This window comes from Diaphorina citri, unplaced genomic scaffold, assembly GCF_000475195.1.
Source record: "Diaphorina citri unplaced genomic scaffold, Diaci psyllid genome assembly version 1.1 scaffold1303, whole genome shotgun sequence".
Lineage (NCBI taxonomy): Eukaryota > Metazoa > Arthropoda > Insecta > Hemiptera > Psyllidae > Diaphorina > Diaphorina citri.
In genome coordinates, this window is record NW_007378732.1 from 15,577 (window position 1) to 35,786 (window position 20,210).

A 20,210-nucleotide genomic window follows, 5' to 3' on the forward strand; every position below is an offset into this window, starting at 1 on the left:
TTGACTATTCGTCCTTCAATTTTTTCTACTTTTCTTCGTGTAGGTAGGGACTATTACTCTTTCTTTCGTTCAGTGTCTTCTTAGAATCAGTAATGTTCTAGCTTTTGTTTTTGAAACATCAAAATTTGATAATCGATCGACCGACTGACGAATTTCGTGCAGTTGAATTCTTCTTCTAGTACATCGAGCTACTAGATTCAAAGAGTTCAGACGCTTGTTAGTTCTTTTGTTTAATTTTTTATTTCTTTTTTTCAAGTGATTCAAAATGATTACAAATCTTGTGCATAGGTGACTTGTATTTTTTTTTTTTAATTCAATTTCTTCGTGGTGGATTCCTTTTAAAATAAATAATTTCAGTGTTCTTGTGTAAACAGTGAAGTGCATCCTCAAGTGATTCAAAATGATTACAAATCTTGTGCATAGGTGACTTGTATTTTTTTTTTTTTAATTCAATTTCTTCGTGGTGGATTCCTTTTAAAATAAATAATTTCAGTGTTCTTGTGTAAACAGTGAAGTGCATCCCAAAGGTTTTGTGCGAAGGAATATTACCTTTCTCTGGAAAAGGGACCATGGCATTTGCCGAAATGAGGATTACATTTTTCCAGGTAAAATATTTTTTTCCGACAGGATACTATTCTTTGCCCCAATACATATAATACAGATTTTTTATTTTATTTAGGTATTTATTATTTTGTATTTGTTGAAATACCTCAGGTAAGGTGTTTAACAAAGGTCTTACCAGGAACAAAAAAGATTCCATGCTAATTTGATACACACCTTTTATCTGCGATTTTTAGTCGTCTTTAGAGTTTCTTATTACTGTCTTATTTAGGTATGCTTTTCCTCAGTTGATCATATTGATATCCTTTATGATTATGAAGGTAACAGTCCAAACTTCCGAAGTCTAGATCTATAACTTTTAAACAATGCTCATTTTGGAAAAGTGTTTCTAGTCCAGCTCGTAAGTAATGACACTAATGACAATGTTCACAAATCTATTAAGATTGATTGGATTAGTGTTCTCCTCAAGGTGTTTTATCATTTTCATCCAGTTCTGTTTTACTACCAACGTTTAGCAAGTAGTCTGCGTCACTCTGCGTGAGTAGCTAGATCGTAGTCCAGCTCGTAAGTAATGACACTAATGACAATGTTCACAAATCTATTAAGATCGATTGGATGAGTGTTCTCTTCAAGGTGTTTTATCATTTTCATCCAGTTCTGTTTTACTACCAACGTTTAGCAAGTAGTCTGCATCACTCTGCGTGAGTAGCTAGCTAGATCAATAGTAAGACAATAACTTTAATGGATAGGATACATATGTACATCTAAAATTTCATTATCATACAAAGGGATGGCCTCAAGGTTTTTCAGTGCTACAGCAATTAACTTTCCAGGGATGCCCATCTGCCTTGTTGCGTCTTAGAAATTTTACAGCCAGAATCGGCTGAGTGTTGTAGAGATGTAGAGGATCCTTGGCATTTATGAATTTTAAAATTATAAATATTATAAATTTATAATACATTCAGGTGGGCTCTTGGCCCAAGGTTTTTCAGTACTACAGCAATTAACTTTCCAGGGATGCCCAGGATCTGCCTTATTGCGTCTAGGAAAGTTTACAGCCAGAATCGGCTGTGTGTTGTAGAGGATCCTTGGCATTTATGAATTTTAAAATTATAAATCAGTCTTGTCAAATTTCTTTGCAGGGAAGCAGCGTTAAATTTTGCTCCTGAATAAGTCAAGTTTTGCAGTGGTTTGAGAGTTGGAAAGTTTACAGCCAGAATCGGCTGTGTGTTGTAGAGGATCCTTGGCATTTATGAATTTTAAAATTATATAAATATTATAAATTTATAATACATTCATGTGCTGTCAACGATAAACTAGCTACAAAGTGATAAGAGTAAGTGAATTTCATACTTGCAACTTCAGCATTTACTTTCAAATTAGAAAAGGCAAACCTCCGTGTAGATATTATGCGACTGGAATCTGCAAACTTGTCCTCAAACATTGTCGTCATCTGCCATTTGAAAGTTGCCGCTCGCTTTGTGTATCTACCCATTACTAATAGCTGATTTGGCATATTATGTTGACTAATGATTGGAAGGCAAAAGTGAATGCTAGGAATGGAACTTGCCTGAACTTTAGGGCTGGATCATGATGAGCAAATTGAAACAAACTATCCTATAAGCAGAATAATGGATGGATTAAACGAAGCCAGTAGGTGAGTAGGCAGTCCAGCTACAGGCTTCGTATGAATACAACTGTGGGTTTTAGTAGGTAACATTTGTGTCCAGTTGGACAAATTCTTCGCTGGTACATTATGCAAAGCTGAAATAGCAGAATACCCACCCAATTTGTGCGGTGAATACTTGAATAGTGAATACCTACCTTACTACGTGTAAGTAAATTGTAAGCTGGAAGGCAAAGTGAATGCTAGGAATGGAACTTGCCTGAACTTTAGGGCTGGATCATGATGAGGAGCAAATTGAAACAAACTATCCTATAAGCAGAATAATGGATGGATTAAACGAAGCCAGTAGGCAGTCCAGCTACAGGCCTCGTATGAATACAACTGTGGGTTTTAGTAGGTAACATTTGTGTCCAGTTGGACAAATTCTTCGCTGGTGCATTATGCATAGCTGAAATGGCAGAATACCCACCCAATTTGTCACCTGAGTTTTAGTATTTTTTTGGGCTACCGTCATGTATGAGTCAGTTCATAAAGTTAGAAATTTAGCTGATTTTAGGAGTGAAGGAGAATTTAGCTGATTTTAGGAGTGAAGGAGATCAATCTTTGCAAACATACCTTCTATTGCATGTACCTAAGGGAAAACTAAACATGAAGTTTTTTTGGGCTACCATCATGTATGAGTCAGTTCATAAAGTTAGAAATTTAGCTGATTTTAGGAGTGAAGGAGATCAATCTTTGCAAACATACCTACCTTCTATTGCATGTACCTAAGGGAAAACTAAACATGAAGTCCATTAAATTGCAATTCTCTTCAAAGAGGGATTCGATTTTTCTAACACGATTTTATTATTATTATTTTTTTTCTTTAAAACATAGATCTTTATTTTCTTTAACACGAGCATCATACATATAAATGTACAAGTTCCCCCGTTTAGCAGAAAGCAGAACATCAAAGAGTAATAAAATTATTCTTGTAAATTTTAATTTCGAAATATGATAGCCTATTATAAATAAGAATGAAGGGAAAAATAAATGAATATCTAACGCTAGGTAAAACAGAGAATTAGGTACGTGCAAAAAGAACAACATGAAGTCCATTAATTTGCAATTCTCTTCGAAGAGGGATTCCATTTTTCTAACACGATTTTATTTTATTTATTTTTTTTTTTCTTTAAAACATAGATCTTTATTTTCTTTAATACGAGCATCATACATATAAATGTTCAAGTTCCCCCCTTTAGCAGAAAGCAGAACATCAAAGAGTAATACAATTATTCTTGTAAATTTTAATTTCGAAATATGATAGCCTATTATTAATGAAGGGAAAAATAAATGAATATTTAACGCTAGGTAAAACAGAGAATTAGGTACGTGCAAAAAGAACAATTTTTTCATTCCCTCCACTTTTTCATTATCTTTTTTAATTTTTTTCTTTTTTAATTAATTTTTATATTATCTCCAAGGATTTTCCTTTCACGTCTTAAAATCAGCAAATTAATTACAAGGGGGAACGCAAAAAAGAATGAAGGGAAAAATAAATGAATATTTAACGATAGGTAAAATAGAGAATTAGGTACGTGCAAGAAGAACAATTTTTTCATTCCCTCCACTTTTTTATTATCTTTTTTAATTAATTTTTATATTATCTCCAAGGATTTTCCTTTCACGTCTTAAATTCAGCGAATTAATTACAAGGGGGAACGCAAAACTCTTGAGCATTCTTTTCTAAATAACTGCTTGGGGTGTTTTAACAACGGAAATTTGTTCACGTTCATAGGTATTTGAAAACCCCATGTTAATTTTTCAGTCTCTATTTGAAAGATAAATAAATATACCTAATATACAAATGTCATCTTCGTGAAATAGGTAAAGATATTATAGGCACTGTAAAGTAAAACCATAAAGCATTCTCATGTTGTTGATACTACGAGTATGGTTCAAATATGCACTTCGGTGGAATTCATACCCCCATGTTAAGTTTTCAGTCTCTATTTGAAAGATAAATAAATATACCTACCTATACAAATGTCATCTTCGTGAAATAGGTAAAGATATCAAAGGCACTGTAAAGTAAAACCATAAAGCATTCTCATGTTGTTGATACTACGAGTATGGTTCAAATATGCACTTCGGTGGAATTCATAAGTGACCAGAAAATGTAATGTCTTGATCAGTGAGCAATTAGAGCATGATAAATTGATAATAAACCCGGGAAATGCAGCTAATTAGAAAAATAAAGTGAATAACTTACGGCATTATCAGAATCCAGCCTAATTAGATCAACATATAAATCACCAATAATTCTATTAAAAAATCTTTTTTTATTTTTGAGTTAGGTAAACCTACTTCTTAAAAGCGATAAAAATCTTTCTACCTAGATTGGTCTACCTCTCTTTTCAAGATCGGGCCTAATTAAGTGAACCCGGGAAATGCAGCTAATTAGAAAAATAAAGTGAATAACTTACGGCATTATCAGAATCCAGCCTAATTAGATCAGCATATAAATCACCAATAATTCTATTAAAAAATCTTTTTTTTAGTTTTTAGTTAGGTAAACCTACTTCTTAAAAGCGATAAAAATCTTTCTACCTAGATTGGTCTACCTCTCTTTTCAAGATCGGGCCTAATTAAGTGAAGTTCAATAGCCTACATGTTGTGAGGTAGGTTCGATTGAAATGTGTGTCAAGCTCAAAATATCACAGATTTGAACTTGTAACAACAAAATCTCACTAAGGACTAGGGACCTACCTACATGTGAGGTAGGTTCGATTGAAATGTGTGTCAAGCTCAAAATATCACAGATTTGAACTTGTAACAACAAAATCTCACTAAGGACTAGGGTCACTGATAGAAATCCCATATAGTGGTCCAGACAGGTTTCAAACTGGACGCTGGACGCTTGTCCAGTAATGAAATTGTTTCTTCATTATTTTGTTCTTATCTCTTTTACATACATTTTGGACTTTAGAGGATTTAGTAAGTAGTCTTGTTAGGTGTCTTCTTTATTAGAGAGTATTACTAGTCCTAGGTGCGTTTGATTAGAAAAAAATCTGGTGTGAGCATCATGGCATGATAAGTAGGAATTGCCAAAGGAATCTAAGGCGGGATGAACTCAGCTCAATCATCTTCCTGACAACAATGAAATCTTAAAAGACATTTTGAAGAATTACATATGAGTAAGGAAACTGCCAAGCGTTCCATAATGACCTAAACGCCCAAAAAGAGTAGAGGGATGCCCCTTTAGCTTCTTTCCCCCTTGAAAGTGTTTCTCAAGAACTCATCAACTCAATCTCCTTGGCCGGATGTCTTTTTGTAATCCGTTCTGTTCTGTAAATTACATAAAGCAGTTCTAATTCTAGGATTTGTAGGTATACTTGAAATTATTTAAAAGTGTTTCTCAAGAACTCATCAACTCAATCTCCTTGACCGGATGTCTTTTTGTAATCCGTTCTGTTCTGTAAATTACATAAAGCAGTTCTAATTCTAGGATTTGTAGGTATACTTGAAATTATTTCTGTCTCTAATGAGATTACTAACCGGATGTCTGGACATTGTCGTCTCGAAGTTTAAATAATTCTTTAGGGCTACCTAGAGTAGGCAGTGTTTTAGTATGGCTTCCTTAACAGTAATTTACAATATTATTGCTTGCTTTATTAGCAGCCATAAAAATGTAAAGTAGGTAATATTTAGTGCTTAAATCATACTTAAAATATCTTTTTTCCCCTTTGTGCATTTGGGCTGCTTCTACTCCTCTATGGGTCGACTTCGGTTGACGGTGGTGTAGACGCACCCTTACGTTAAAGAGGTAGTACCTAATCACCATGTAGGTGATGGAGTTAATAGGTAGATAAGTAATTAGTTAAAAGCTCAGATATTCAGATAATTAGCATGTAATAAGTGTGTATTTGTATCATCACAGGCGACTTAACACTTCCATCACCTAAATAACTCTTTAGGGCTACCTAGAGTAGGCAGTGTTTTAGTATGGCTTCCAATTGTCCAACAGTAATTTACAATATTATTGCTTGCTTTATTAGCAGCCATAAAAATGTAAACTAGGTAATATTTAGTGCTGAAATAATACTTAAAATATCTTTTTTCCCCTTTGTGCATTTGAGCTGCTTCTACTCCTCTATGGGTCGACTTCGGTTGACGGTGGTGTGAACGCTCCCTTACGTTAAAGAGGTAGTACCTAATCACCATGTAGGTGATGGAGTTAATAGGTAGATAGGTAATTAGTTAAAAGCTCAGATATTCTAAATAATACTTAAAATATCTTTTTTCCCCTTTGTGCATTTGGGCTGCTTCTACTCCTCTATGGGTCGACTTCGGTTGACGGTGGTGTGGACGCACCCTTACGTTAAAGAGGTAGTACCTAATCACCATGTAGGTGATGGAGTTAATAGGTAGATAGGTAATTAGTTAAAAGCTCAGATATTCAGATAATTAGCATGTAATAAGTGTGTATTTGTATCATCACAGGCGACTTAACACTTCCATCATGTCCAGTAATGAAATTGTTTCTTCATTTGTTCTTATCTCTTTTACATACATTTTTGACTTTAGAGGATTTAGTAAGTAGTCTTGTTAGGTGTCTTCTTTATTAGAGAGTATTAACACTATTAACATTAAGTTGGATATCATTGTGGTATGTCTTGTTAGGTGTCTTCTTTATTAGAGAGTATTAACACTATTAACATTAAGTTGGATATCATTGTGGTATTTAGCTCTGACATTCCAAAAGTTAAAGAAAAAATTCAGGTACTTACGTATATCACATCACTGTTTTTTTAGTCCGTCCTTCCTTTATTATTACAATAGTAATAAAAAGGTATAAGGGACGGACTATTGTATTCGCTTCGGTGTCGGTCGGTACTGGCATCTGGCATAATAAGTAGGAATTGCCAAAGGAATCTAAGGCGGGATGAACTCAGCTCAATCATCTTCCTGACAACAATGAAATTTTAAAAGCCACTTTGAAGAATTATATATGAGTAAGGAAACTGCCAAGCGTTCCATAATGACCTAAACGCCTAAAGAGTAGAGGGATGCCCCTTTAGCTTCTTTCCCCCTTAACCCATACCAAAAGATGAATTTGCAGCTTCCTTCAATACTCCTGCCTGATGAGCTTCCTGATTATGTAGAAAGCAAAGTACAATTTATTTTCTTGAAAAAAAAAATAAATTAATAAAACTCCAGAAGAATAAGTAGAATAGTAGATATACTTTCGATAAAGTTATCCAAAATTTTACAGGCGAGACCGTTTTCACGGGAAAATTACCATCGAAAATGCCTCTAACAATTTCTGACAGGATTCCATAAATTAGATCCATCCTAGGCAGGCGTTTCAGAAGGAATTCCATTAAGCTTTAATCTAAACATTTTTGATAGCCGGGTTTCAATTTATCGCGGTGATGAAGGGATAATTGGTTTATTGTGTGCTTTAAAACGTCATTTTAATTGATTTGGGTAATAAGGTAGTCGAATACCTACCCTCTGTAATGAACATTGGCGTGGGAGTACGCGTATTTTTCTCCTGGAATCTGAACCAAGTTATCCGTTAGAATCCAGGACTAGCGTGGGAGTACGCGTATTTTTCTCCTGGAATCTCAACCAAGTTATCCGTTAGAATCCAGGACTGAAATTAGATACCTACATGCTCATTTATCTAATTAAAGTCAATTATCTAAACATGGAATGCTGAAATTAGATACCTACATGCTCATTTATCTAATTACAGTCAAGGATTCTACATGGAATATGAATCTGGAGCTATCTGTATTATCAGATGAACAAGAAAAATACGCGTTCTCTCGTTTTTTTACCCAAGTTGGATGGTACTGAAATTAGATACCTACATGCTCATTTATCTAATTAAAGTCAATTATCTAAACATGGAATATGAATCTGGAGCTATCTGTATTATCAGATGAACAAGAAAAATACGCGTTCTCTCGTTTTTTTACCCAAGTTGGATGGTCTTCAAGATACGCAAAAATTTCGAAGTAATAGTAAGGTTGCTTCCAACGCTTATGAATGTTAAAACACAGCAATGAAACTTAAGGCTATGCGGGTGCTATAGCATGTATACAAGGGGATTTGAACAGTTTCAGCAGTTATGCAACAATCAGATCGTAAACACTCCGTATAATGTTATTATGGCAACAGTTTAGCATCGCTCATTAGTCGGTCAATTATGCCGCACAAGTCAACTCTGAATACAGGATCCGAAGAAAGACCCGAGTTAGGTAGCAGAAGTCAAATTATTCTTTAAAATCAAAGATACCTATCTAACTATCTACGTATACATATTCGCATTGGAGTGGCGGGTATCGCATCCTTGCAGGGCCCAAGAGTATTTAGACATTTAGGAGTGCCCTGTCTAAAATTTGGAGCATCCACCCCCCGTCAATCCACTAATGAAACAAGAGGCCCCCAAAAAAGGTATAGGTACCTATAGGTACACCACTCCATATGGGGTATTGAGAATCAGCTGATGACTTGTGAGTATAAAAGAAAAATGCTTAACTAGGTACCTTAAGGGGCCAATCATAAATGCGCAATTTGCGCATACATGGTCCCATTTTCGGCACTTTCCTCTAAGAATCAGCTGATGACTTGTGAGTATACAAGAAAAATGCTTAACTAGGTACCTTAAGGGGCCAATCATAAATGCGCAATTTGCGCATACATGGTCCCATTTTCGGCACTTTCCTCTTGAATTATTAGTCAAGTTTCCTGTCATCATCAAGCTTTCTCTAGGGCTCTCGGCAGTCTCGGCCATCCAGGACCTAGGTTATAAAAACTATCTTAGCTATTAAGCCAATAACAGTAATAAAATATTCAGCCTATCTACGAGTGTATCTTCTGATGCCCAGACTGGCTGTCCAAGTGTCCACCCCAAAAGATGAATTTACAGCTTCCTTCAATACTCCTGCCTGATGAGCTTCCTGATGATCTTCTGTTCTCTTGTAGCATTCTGTACAAACTCTATGCACATAACAAAAACGTACGACTTGATATTGTCGTGATTAAAACTCGCCTTGACCCAGTCATGTACTCTAGACAAGGCGATGATGCTAGATCCATGCTAATAGCAGATATGGACGTAGTAATAGTAGCTGATAGCTGCTAGACATAGTATCCATGCTGAGAAATTTGGGGACATACGTGATCCCATCAGTAATGACACTGGCATAGTACCAACAAGAACATATTGTATGCAAACCATTAAAATGTTCATTTTGTGGGTGCTGTTGTTGTTGTTCTTGCTGTCGATAACAGTCTTTATCTGTTGATGAAGATCTACAGTAGGAGTTCTCTTTGGAAATTTTTGAGCATTGTGAAAGATGTGGCAATGAAAAGTAGAGGTTGCTCAAAAATTTAAAAATAAGGAAAGGGAAAAATTGGTATTTTCTGCAAAAACTTGGAATTGGCCTAGCACCAACAAGAACATAATGTATGCAAACCATTAAAATGTTCATTTTATGGGTGCTGTTGTTGTTGTTGTTCTTGCTGCCGAAAACAGTCTTTAATCCTGTTGATGAAGATCTACAGTAGTTCTTTTTGGAAAATTTTGAGCATTGCGAAAGATGTGGCAATGAAAAGTAGAGGTTGCTCAAAAATTTAAAAATAAGGAAAGGGAAAAATTGGTATTTTCTGCTGGCCTAGCACCAACAAGAACATAATGTATGCAAACCATTAAAATGTTCATTTTATGGGTGCTGTTGTTGTTGTCGTTGTTGTTGTTCTTGCTGCCGATAACAGTCTTTAATCCTGTTGATGAAGATCTACAGTAGTTCTCTTTGGAAATTTTTGAGCATTGCGAAAGATGTGGCAATGAAAAGTAGAGGTTGCTCAAAAATTTAAAAATAAGGAAAGGGAAAAATTGGTATTTTCTGCAAAAACTTGGAACTCAGATTAAAATCACTGCACATAATTACTTAGTATCCAGGTACCTAAAAATTAGTTGAGTACAAATGTTTCTATTTGGATGAACACTTCCATCATTGAAACATTTAAAGCAAATTAAAAATTGAAAGAAATAGAAGTGAATAATAGGTAGGTACCTAATTATATCCAATATTAAATTTAATTCATAGTTAAATATTCAATATAAGTAGAAAGTAATAGAGATAAATTAGGGATTTTATTTGTTTTCACATTAATTATTATTAGCTCAGGTGTAGAGCAAATAAATCCTTATTTTCCTCGTTCCCATCATGGTAAAATGAGCAATAAGTTTTTTTACCTAGGTATCTAGGTAGATTTAAAACTATAGTTTTTTTTGTAGGTAGTGGTAACCATGTTATGGCTTACCAACCTATTACCTACTACCGACTATGTTCATTTTAAATATTTTGATTTTACAAGTTTCTGACCATTTCTGAGAAGAAAGTGCACCACAGGATCATTTTTTTTTTTTTCAAAGAACACGTGGTGAAAAAGTCTAAAGTTTGTAATCGGAAATAAACCAAAGCATGCCCTCTATCCTCCGATACAAATCTTTTCTCTTTTCCTGAAGGAACTCTTCCTGTCTTCACCCCTCTGTTTTCACCGAAACGTTTTCTCCTTTAATCATATTCATTAGAAAAGTTTATATCAAGCTCGTCCAACGAAAGAATCTTGAAACTTGTTCCCGGGCTGGTAACGAACAAATCTTTTCTCTTTTCCTGAAGGAACTCTTCCTGTCTTCACCCCTCTGTTTTCACCGAAACATTTTCTCCTTTAATCATATTCATTAGAAAAGTTTATATCAAGCTCGTCCAACGAAAGAATCTTGAAACTTGTTCCCGGGCTGGTAACGTAACAACTTGGCTCGCTGGTAGAAGCGACAGGGTGTTCGCTTCAAGAGAAAGTGCCCAGCTTCCAGAATCCAAACTTGACACACTCACATGCAACTAAAGACTACAATAAATAATACATATAGTACGCCCTTTAGCTGGTTCAAACCGTCTAACCAGTAGACAAATTCATAGCAGCCCGATTGGCTTTGTCTGGTTCGTTCCGCAACTGTTAAACTTGAGAGAATCCTTTTAAAGAAATTCTACCTAAATCGTGAACGACCTAGTACGCCCTTTAGCTGGTTCAAACCGTCTAACCAGTAGACAAATTCATCGCAGCCCGATTGGCTTTGTCTGGTTCGTTCTGCAACTGTTAAACTTGAGAGAATCCTTTTAAAGAAATTCTACCTAAATCGTGAACGATTGGAGATAACCCAAACATGGTTAGCGTGGAATTCAGAAGTGTGTAGCATTGTTAATGTAAAAGTAGAAATGGCGAAGATAAATCACTTTGGCGTTGTGAGAACCATCAGCTTAGCTGGTAATATTCTCAAGAAAGTAGGGAGAGTATTCACCTGAGTTTTAGTGCTACCATCTTGGGCTTTGGGCTACCATCATTTTTTTGGGCGATATCTTCACAAGCTCAACACTAATGTTCCCCAAGGAGGAAGTGATGTTGCACCACATGATGGTAGAGTTAGGCTACCAAAGAGCAAACATATCTTCACAAGCTCAACACTAATGTTCCCCAAGGAGGAAGTGATGTTGCACCACATGATGGTAGAGTTAGGCTACCAAAGAGCAAACTCATCGGGTCACTGCCAGAATCTCATGATAGAGAACAATTTCATTTACTTTCACTGGAAAGAACTGAAAGAAGTTCTTGTGCTTTGTAGAACCAGAGAAACAGCATGGAGAAGAGGAATTTAATTAGAAACTTTTGACAAGTTGTATGATGACTTCATACTACGCGATGTAAACATTCAAATTGACCAAAGCACACGTCTTCAACCACCTAAAATGGTATTGGGTTTTAAATAATGATTTATTCATTTCGATATACCTATGAATAGAGAAAATTGAAACTGTAAAACATTTCATTTACCGAGAGAAATGATTAGTAAATAAGCCATGAATGTTCACTTAATGTTCACTGGAGTGCTATGATGACTACTCAAGTTGTCTGGTGCTAGGCTATCCATTGAAGGTAAAGATCAACCTTATTCGCCTACAGGTAAAGTGATTCTCATGAATTTGATAGGCATAGATTCTGCAAACTTTTATTTATAGATATCCTTAAACTTGTTACTTATCCTCTAAACCTGATAACTGGATGGGCTCACTTTTGCCTGTCATTTCAAGAACTGGAACCTGGTGTGACTGCTTATCTTTTATGGAAGTGCAATATTTTAAACAAGTATATTAATAATTATGTTTTATATTATAGGTAATTTTATCTAAATTGTTCAGTCATAAATTCGCACTGACTTCTATTTCTTCAGATTCATATTTTCTATTTACAATATAATGGAGAAGAGGAATTTAATTAGAAACTTTTGACAAGCTGTATGATGACTTCATACTACGCGATGTAAACATTCAAATTGACCAAAGCACACGTCTTCAACCACCTAAAATGGTATTGAGTTTTAAATGATTTATTCATTTGGATATACATACCTATGAATAGAGAAAATTGAAACTGTAAAACATTTCATTTACCAAGAGAAATGATTAGTAAATAAGCCATGAATGTGAATGAGAAGGTACAAGTTCACTTAATGTTCACTACTGAAGTTGTCTGGTGCTAGGCTATCCATTGCAGGTAAAGATCAACCTTCTTCGCCTACAGGTAAAGTGATTCTCATGAATTTGATAGGCATAGATTCTGCAAACTTTTATTTATAGATATTCTTTAAACTGGGTACTTATCCTCTAAACCTGATAACTAGATGGGCACACTTTTTCCTGTCATTTCAAGAACTGGAAACTGGTGTGACTGCTTATCTTTTATGGAAGTGCAATATTTTAAACAAGTATATTAATAATTATGTTTTATATTATAATTTTATCTAAATTGTTCAGTCATAAATTCGCACTGACTTCTATTTCCTCAGATTCATATTTTCTATTTACAATATTTCTAGTTTTACGAATTTTACTTGGTGGTAGGTAAGGTATATGATTCTACATCTACATGATAAATATTAATTTATTTTCATTTTTTTTACATTTTTCTCTAGTTTTAGCAGAGAAAGTGGTGTTGTTAGTACAAACCAACAAACCACCTTGGTACTTCTAGATTCATGAACAACTTGGATGTAAATTCAATTTACCTCAACCGCCTTGACTTTGCGTACTAATAAACAATTTGTGTGGAGAAATTTTTACACTTTTGATGTTTATAATTTTGACGAAGAGGTTTCACAACCTTTGGTAAGATGTAGGCATCTACTTGACAAATGTATAGTAGGTACCTACTTTAGAGATGGGCCTATCCCACAAACAAGAATTAGATAATTCTTAAAAAGCTCGTGGGTCGTGAGCAAATGTCCAATCGTCATAAAATGTCCGTGCTGACATCGAAAAAAGCTGCGATAAAATAGTACACATAAAGAGTGTTGAGGATGATAGCAATGATGAATTACCCTTTCATATGGATAGAAATATTGTCATACCTATAACCCATAGGCACCATAATACTATTAGACAGTACCTAGACTGTGATACAACAGATATTGAAGACGAAGTGGTTAATAACAAAATAATGACAAGTATAAATACACTCGTGGGTCTTGAGCAAATATCCAATCGTCATAAAATGCCCGTGCTGACATCGAAAAAAGCTGCGATAAAATAGTACACATAAAGAGTGTTGAGGATGATAGCAATGATGAATAACCCTTTCATATGGATAGAAATATTGTCATACCTATAGCCCATAGGCACCATAATACTATTAGACAGTACCTAGACTGTGATACAACAACAGATATTGAAGACGAAGTGGTTAATAACAAAATAATGACAAGTATAAATACCGCAGGAATAATGGACATGTTGTGAAGAGTCAGCCAATGGAACTAATCCTAGGTTGTAATTGGTATGAATTGAATAGATCTTCTGTTGAATATGATTAGTGTTCATATTCATATAAATACCGCAGGAATAATGGACATGTTATGAAGAGTCAGCCAATGGAACTAATCCTAGGTTGTAATTGGTATGAATTGAATAGATCTTCTGTTGAATATGATTAGTGTTCATATTCGTATAAATACCGCAGGAATAATGGACATGTTTTGAAGAGCCAGCCAATGGAACTAATCCTAGGTTGTAATTGGTATGAATTGAATAGATCTTCTGTTGAATATGATTAGTGTTCATATTCAGATTATCCGCTTTGTAATTTGGTGTTGATACGCTTTTATTCTGTTTGATCTGAGTGCCTAATCCTTCGTACAAATTGATTATTAATATTCTTAGTCCTAGGTGCGTTCGATTAGAAAAAAAAGAGATCCTAACTTGGTGAAACTGCAGTGAGATTGAAAAATGTTGTATAGAAAATACACAGGCTCTCTAATAAAGTTAATGTTACCTTTAACAATTTTCAGTAGAACGAATGGGTATACTTATAGGTACCTAGCACTTTGAAGAATTACATATGAGTAAGGAAACTGCCAAGCGTTCCTAAACGCCTAAAGAGTAGAGGGATGCCCCTTTAGCTTCTTTCCCCCTGAATATTATACTAAAACCATACAAATGCAAATCACTCGAGTGTAAAATGTAATTAAAACCATATTTTTTTGTTCAAAAAAATTCAGCTACAAATTCAACATTTTGAAACAAAGCCGATTTGCCTTTGATGTAGGTACCTATAGGTACTGGCATCTGGCATGATAAGTAGGAATTGCCAAAAGAATCTAAGGCGGGATGAACTCAGCTCAATCATCTTCCTGACAACAATGAAATTTTAAAAGCCACTTTGAAGAATTACATATAAGTAAGGAAACTGCCAAGCGTTCCTAAACGCCTAAAGAGTAGAGGGATGCCCCTTTAGCTTCTTTCCCCCTTAATATTATACTAAAACCATACAAATGCACAAATCACTCGAGTGTAAAATGTAATTAAAACCATATTTTTTTATTCCAAAAAAATTCAGCTACAAATTCAACATTTTGAAACAAAGCCGATTTGCCTTTGATGTCAGTGGCATGATTTTTAATGCATGATTGTTTAGAAAGCCAAATATGTGTGGAAAGGTTAGTATAGTAGGTAGTATGGTAAACGAGTTTAATATTTCACTCATAGCAATGTCATTCATAAAAACTGCTGAAATTAGAGCTTTTATGCACGTAATTTTAGGCGTAAGTAATATGTATAGGTAGGTATTTATATGAATACTGACTGGTGCTACTACTACTATGTAAAAGTCCCTTGGATTACGTTCTCATTTTTCATACACTTTTGTAGGTACTTTGGTAGGCATCTAAATAAAATTTGAAAAGGGAATGGAGACGAAATAGGTAAAATAATAATGTATACTTAGTCACTTATATTTAACTATTTCATTAGGGTACTAACTCTATTCAAAGTTCCAAAGGAAAGAGAAAAACTCAAAGGAAAAAAAAGGCACGGTCCATTTGTAAGATCAAGGACGAGGATTAACTTTTTCAAGTTTGTAAAAAAAGTTCTTAAAGTTACGGCTATGTAGATATTATAGGTACATACCTAATGCATTTCTCTTTCAAAGAAACTTGACTTCGTATACTTCTCTTTACATAAAAATACTCGTATGCTTACAAACTGCTTTCAACTTAAAATTCTTGACAATCTCGATAGAAAAAACATTCAAAGCTAGAAACTTATGCAGCTAACTTGAAGAAAAATTTCAAAGTAGGTATGCATTTACGTATTACGTACCTATGTAGGTAGGTACTTGTATTTACTTTTTCTCCTCTTCCACGGAAACAGAAGCTCGGAAATACAGAAAAAAAAATATCAACTGAATTTTTAAGGTAACTATTGACTTGCACAACCGCCAAAAAACCACCACACAAAATTTATTGCAAAAAATCACCCCGCTTAAAATTAAACTAATTTGAGATATGAGATACCTACATAAACTGGTCCTATACAAAAGCTTTATAGCTAGTTTAAAATACTAAATTTTCGAGCTAAACTTACCTACCAGCCTACCACCCAGAACTGATGGAAACTTTGGTGAATTCTCACGTAATGGTTCTCCTTACTTTTTGTAAAAATAGTTTGCTATTACATATTAATGTTTTGTTGTACTATGTTTGTCAAATAAATCGGTCAATGATATTATTTTATAGAAGGTGAGATCAGTTTTGATGATTATCAAATCTCTTATCCATTCCTTTAGTCTGTCACTTGGGATAACTACTGAATCAGTCTTAAATCAATCCATCATAACTCATGACGACATTGTTGACTTGATTTGGCAATACCATTTTCAATCTCAATCTCCCAGATTGGTCCAATCTTCTCTGATAATATCAATTCAATTATAAGGTTATCTAATGCAATGTTAGTTATGAATCTACGTTACCTACATTTTATTCTTCCTTATTGATTTTTATGTAAGTTTTGTTATGATTATTTTTAATACCATCTTTGAACTTACTGACAACTTCATTCTCAACATCACGCAAGTGATGCTTCATAATATTTATTCATTTTTCTATATACCTACCTAGTACCTATTGAGGTTTGATGATTAATTATGTGGTTAGCTGATTCATCAGCTGATATACATATAATATCATACTAATTACCTAGACTCCATCCAGCAGCAAGTTCTTGCAATGAAATTGAAAGTTCAGCAAGTTTCCTATATCATTTAGTGTGTGTGCGGGCATATGGGGAACCTGTAGTTATGCGTTAACGTTTGGAAACATAAATTTCTCCACCAAGGAGAATATTAACAGACCTGTAGTGACTTCTGGGCTTTTGTCATAAATAATAATTAATATGAATATGTAGGTACGTATAGATACTCCATTACTCCTACCTCTCCGGCGGAGAATTTATGAGAATAGACTTCATATTATGAGATGGGATTGACTTTATATTATGAGATAGGAGTTTACAACTAGGTACATATTATCTACATAATAATGTATTATGAGTTATTAGAAGAAGCCTCATCATATCCGTCTGGTATTAGTTAGATATAAAGGGGTAGTAACTTATAATATGTACAGTTATTGTACATATACCTTCTTCTATTTTACTAATAAATAATAACTATCCAAGTAGGTATTTACCTACAGGTGTAGGTCCTACACCATTTCTTTTAAATGAATCAAATAAAGTGAGTTCTCGGTAATAACACGACGATTTTACATTCATAGTTTGCCTCATATAATTATGTAGTTGTTTTAATTCATGAGAAGGAGGAATATCAGATGGATTATTCATATCAGACGCACCAGATTTAGGATGAGCTTGTTGATTTGACGACCAATCGTTTTCCCCCCTCAATTTTATTCAAGTCCACCACAAAGTAACAACATACCTAGTTACCTACATCTTACTAATTAACAATTTTAACTAGATGTATCTCATGAAGGATTATCTACAAGTACCTACTTATACACTTATAGTTATTGTACCCGTATGCATATTAATACTGAAATAATATGGTGTTACATACCCACCTACTTACCATACATCAAACAGCAGTTCAATACACCTTCTAATACCATTTACTTCTGATGTGCGAGCAGCTATGTAAGTGTGTTTGTATCTGTAGCTGCTATCCTCAGGGCCATTTACAGCTTAAACGGGGGGCCGGGGCCAAGTCCAACAATGGACCACAAAAAAAAAAATAAAAAAAAAAAATAAAAAAATTGATATAGATATAGATAGGTACACCTACTCGTAATTCATTATCATGGGGCTCGGACCCGGGGCATATGGGGTCCGATAAGTCCCCCTGTGAAGGGCCCTACTATTCTGCATAACCATGTTGAACTGTTATGTTCACATCTCGGTAGAAGTATACATATGTAAACATGCCAGGTACATAGCTAGGTACATTCATAATATGTTATTGTGGAATAAATCATTGCGCAACTTTTATGTAGTGCCATTTAGTGCTTCAAGGGCTATTAGAGGAGACTTCTTATGTTGCCTTTCTCCTTTCACGGAGCCCGATGCAATAACCAATTGACAGTGTGCAAGCTGCAAGTGATAAGAAATTAAATTCAATAATACCAATGCTTCGGTCGGTTGGATCGTATTTTATATTTTAACTGTATCAGACGGTGAGGATAATATCCGGCATTTTTTTTATTATTAAGAGGTTTGATAGAGGGAATTGTAACTGCTAAGGTTTCATCATCCCAAAAGCGAAGTGAGAAGTAAGACAGGATAGGAGAAAGCCAGGCATTCCGAGAACGAAACGTATCTGTTTAGGATAAAATCCGCCCCGGTAAACCCTCGGCCTAGTGCTTCCAAGACTGGCTACAAATAGTAGATGTTCAGCTCCCATGGCGTAGTGGTCACTGCGCTCGCCTTGCACGCGGGAGACCCGGGTTCGATTCCCGGCGGGGTCAAGAAATTTAAAGTGTAAGATTTCTCAGCATATTTCTATACACTTTCATGTAAAGTTTCATCATATTTATTTCTAATTAATTGATTTTTGATATCTTCATTATCTTTATCTCATCTCTTCATTCATTGAGTAGAATGTATTGATTGGGCCGCGTCTTTATTCATGGTACGAGAATAATAATAGTGCTTCATGTACGTATAGATCTAGGCGCACGGCAGTGCGCCAGGCCAAGTTCCGGTTACTTACTTTACTTTACGTGTCCAGGGTCACCAACCATCAGATGAAATCCTGCCAGTACTGTGCAACTTGCACCCCGGTCTGCTCTGCAACTTGCACGTATAGATTGCTCGAATAGGACTGAAAAGCCCCTTTGCACCACCATAGTAGACTATACTTAGTATTTACTTCTTACATAACGGGTTCAAATTCTCGAACAATTATTATCATACATACCTAGTATCCTTATTTATACTGCTTGAATAGGATTGTGGTCAAATTCTCAAAAAACAATGTTCAGATTGTTCAGTATAAAATTCCATATACCTTGGCTGGGATTGAACACACGTACTACTCCTGTTTACCAGGCGAGCGTCTTGACCACTACACCACTGAGGCCGGTAATAGGTAAGTACCTTCGTATGACGTAGGTGTGGATATGTAAAACGTTATGTATATTTCCATTTAAACATTAGTTTGTGTTCGGTCAGGAAATCAGACTTTACGTAATTCTATGTAGTTTTCTTTGTACTTACCCACAATAATAGGAAATGAATTGAAAATTATACCTCACATCAAGGAAAAGAGACATAGAAATTAGAAATAGGTAGATAGGTAGGTACGTTGTAAGTTGACAATTCGATACATCATGAATGTGTCATAACCTAATCACCTAATTAATAGATAGATATTACAAACAGGACGCAGTGGCGAATAAGATGGATTACCCAAATAAAACAACTCCAAAATCCCTAATATCCCCCCCCCAAAAAAATCGAGTAATTATTTATTGTTTCTTTCTATTGTACTACTAAAATCGCGAAATAATCAATTAAATATTACCTTTGTCCATTAACAAACTGTATATTAACCCATTAAGTTTCTCTGTTAATGATTCACCTTGATAGTAGAAACATATTATTTAGATATAAATATTAAGTATCTACTTTTATCCTTTGACTTGGTCTCCAACCAGCAACTTCCAGACTCGAAATTGATCTGCCATGACCGCTAATACACTACTGAGATTGGTGACGATATACGAGTAGGTACATAGGTATTCAAATGAGTAAATACCCAAGTACCTATGTATTTAACGAAAGCTAATACCTAGTTACCTACTACCTGAGGTCAAGGTAGAGAGAGAAAATGTACATAGGAAAACTAGAGCACACACACACACACACAAACACCCATCACACACACACACACACACAAACACCCATCACACACACATCACACACCAACCACACACCACCCACCACACACACACACACCCACCACACACACATCCATCACACACACACCCATCACACACCACACACACACCCATCACACACCATGACTATAAAAAAGTCACATAATCGAAAACAACTTGTTTTGCATTGGAGTGATATACCTATTTTATTCTTGGATCATGCTCACCTATGTGTTGCTT

At 35.0% G+C, this 20,210-nt stretch overlaps 1 protein-coding gene across 1 annotated transcript in view; it reads left to right on the forward strand.

Annotated features, from left to right (window-relative positions):
- The first annotated feature begins 396 nt into the window (after nt 1–396).
- LOC103515248 (collagen alpha-5(IV) chain) overlaps nt 397–20,210 on the forward strand; it is a 59,162-nt gene continuing 39,348 nt past the window's right edge. The window contains exon 1 of the mRNA XM_026827997.1: nt 397–605. Coding sequence (XP_026683798.1) covers nt 570–605 — 36 coding nt within the window. The 5' untranslated portion in view covers nt 397–569. The remainder of the gene's footprint in view (nt 606–20,210) is intronic.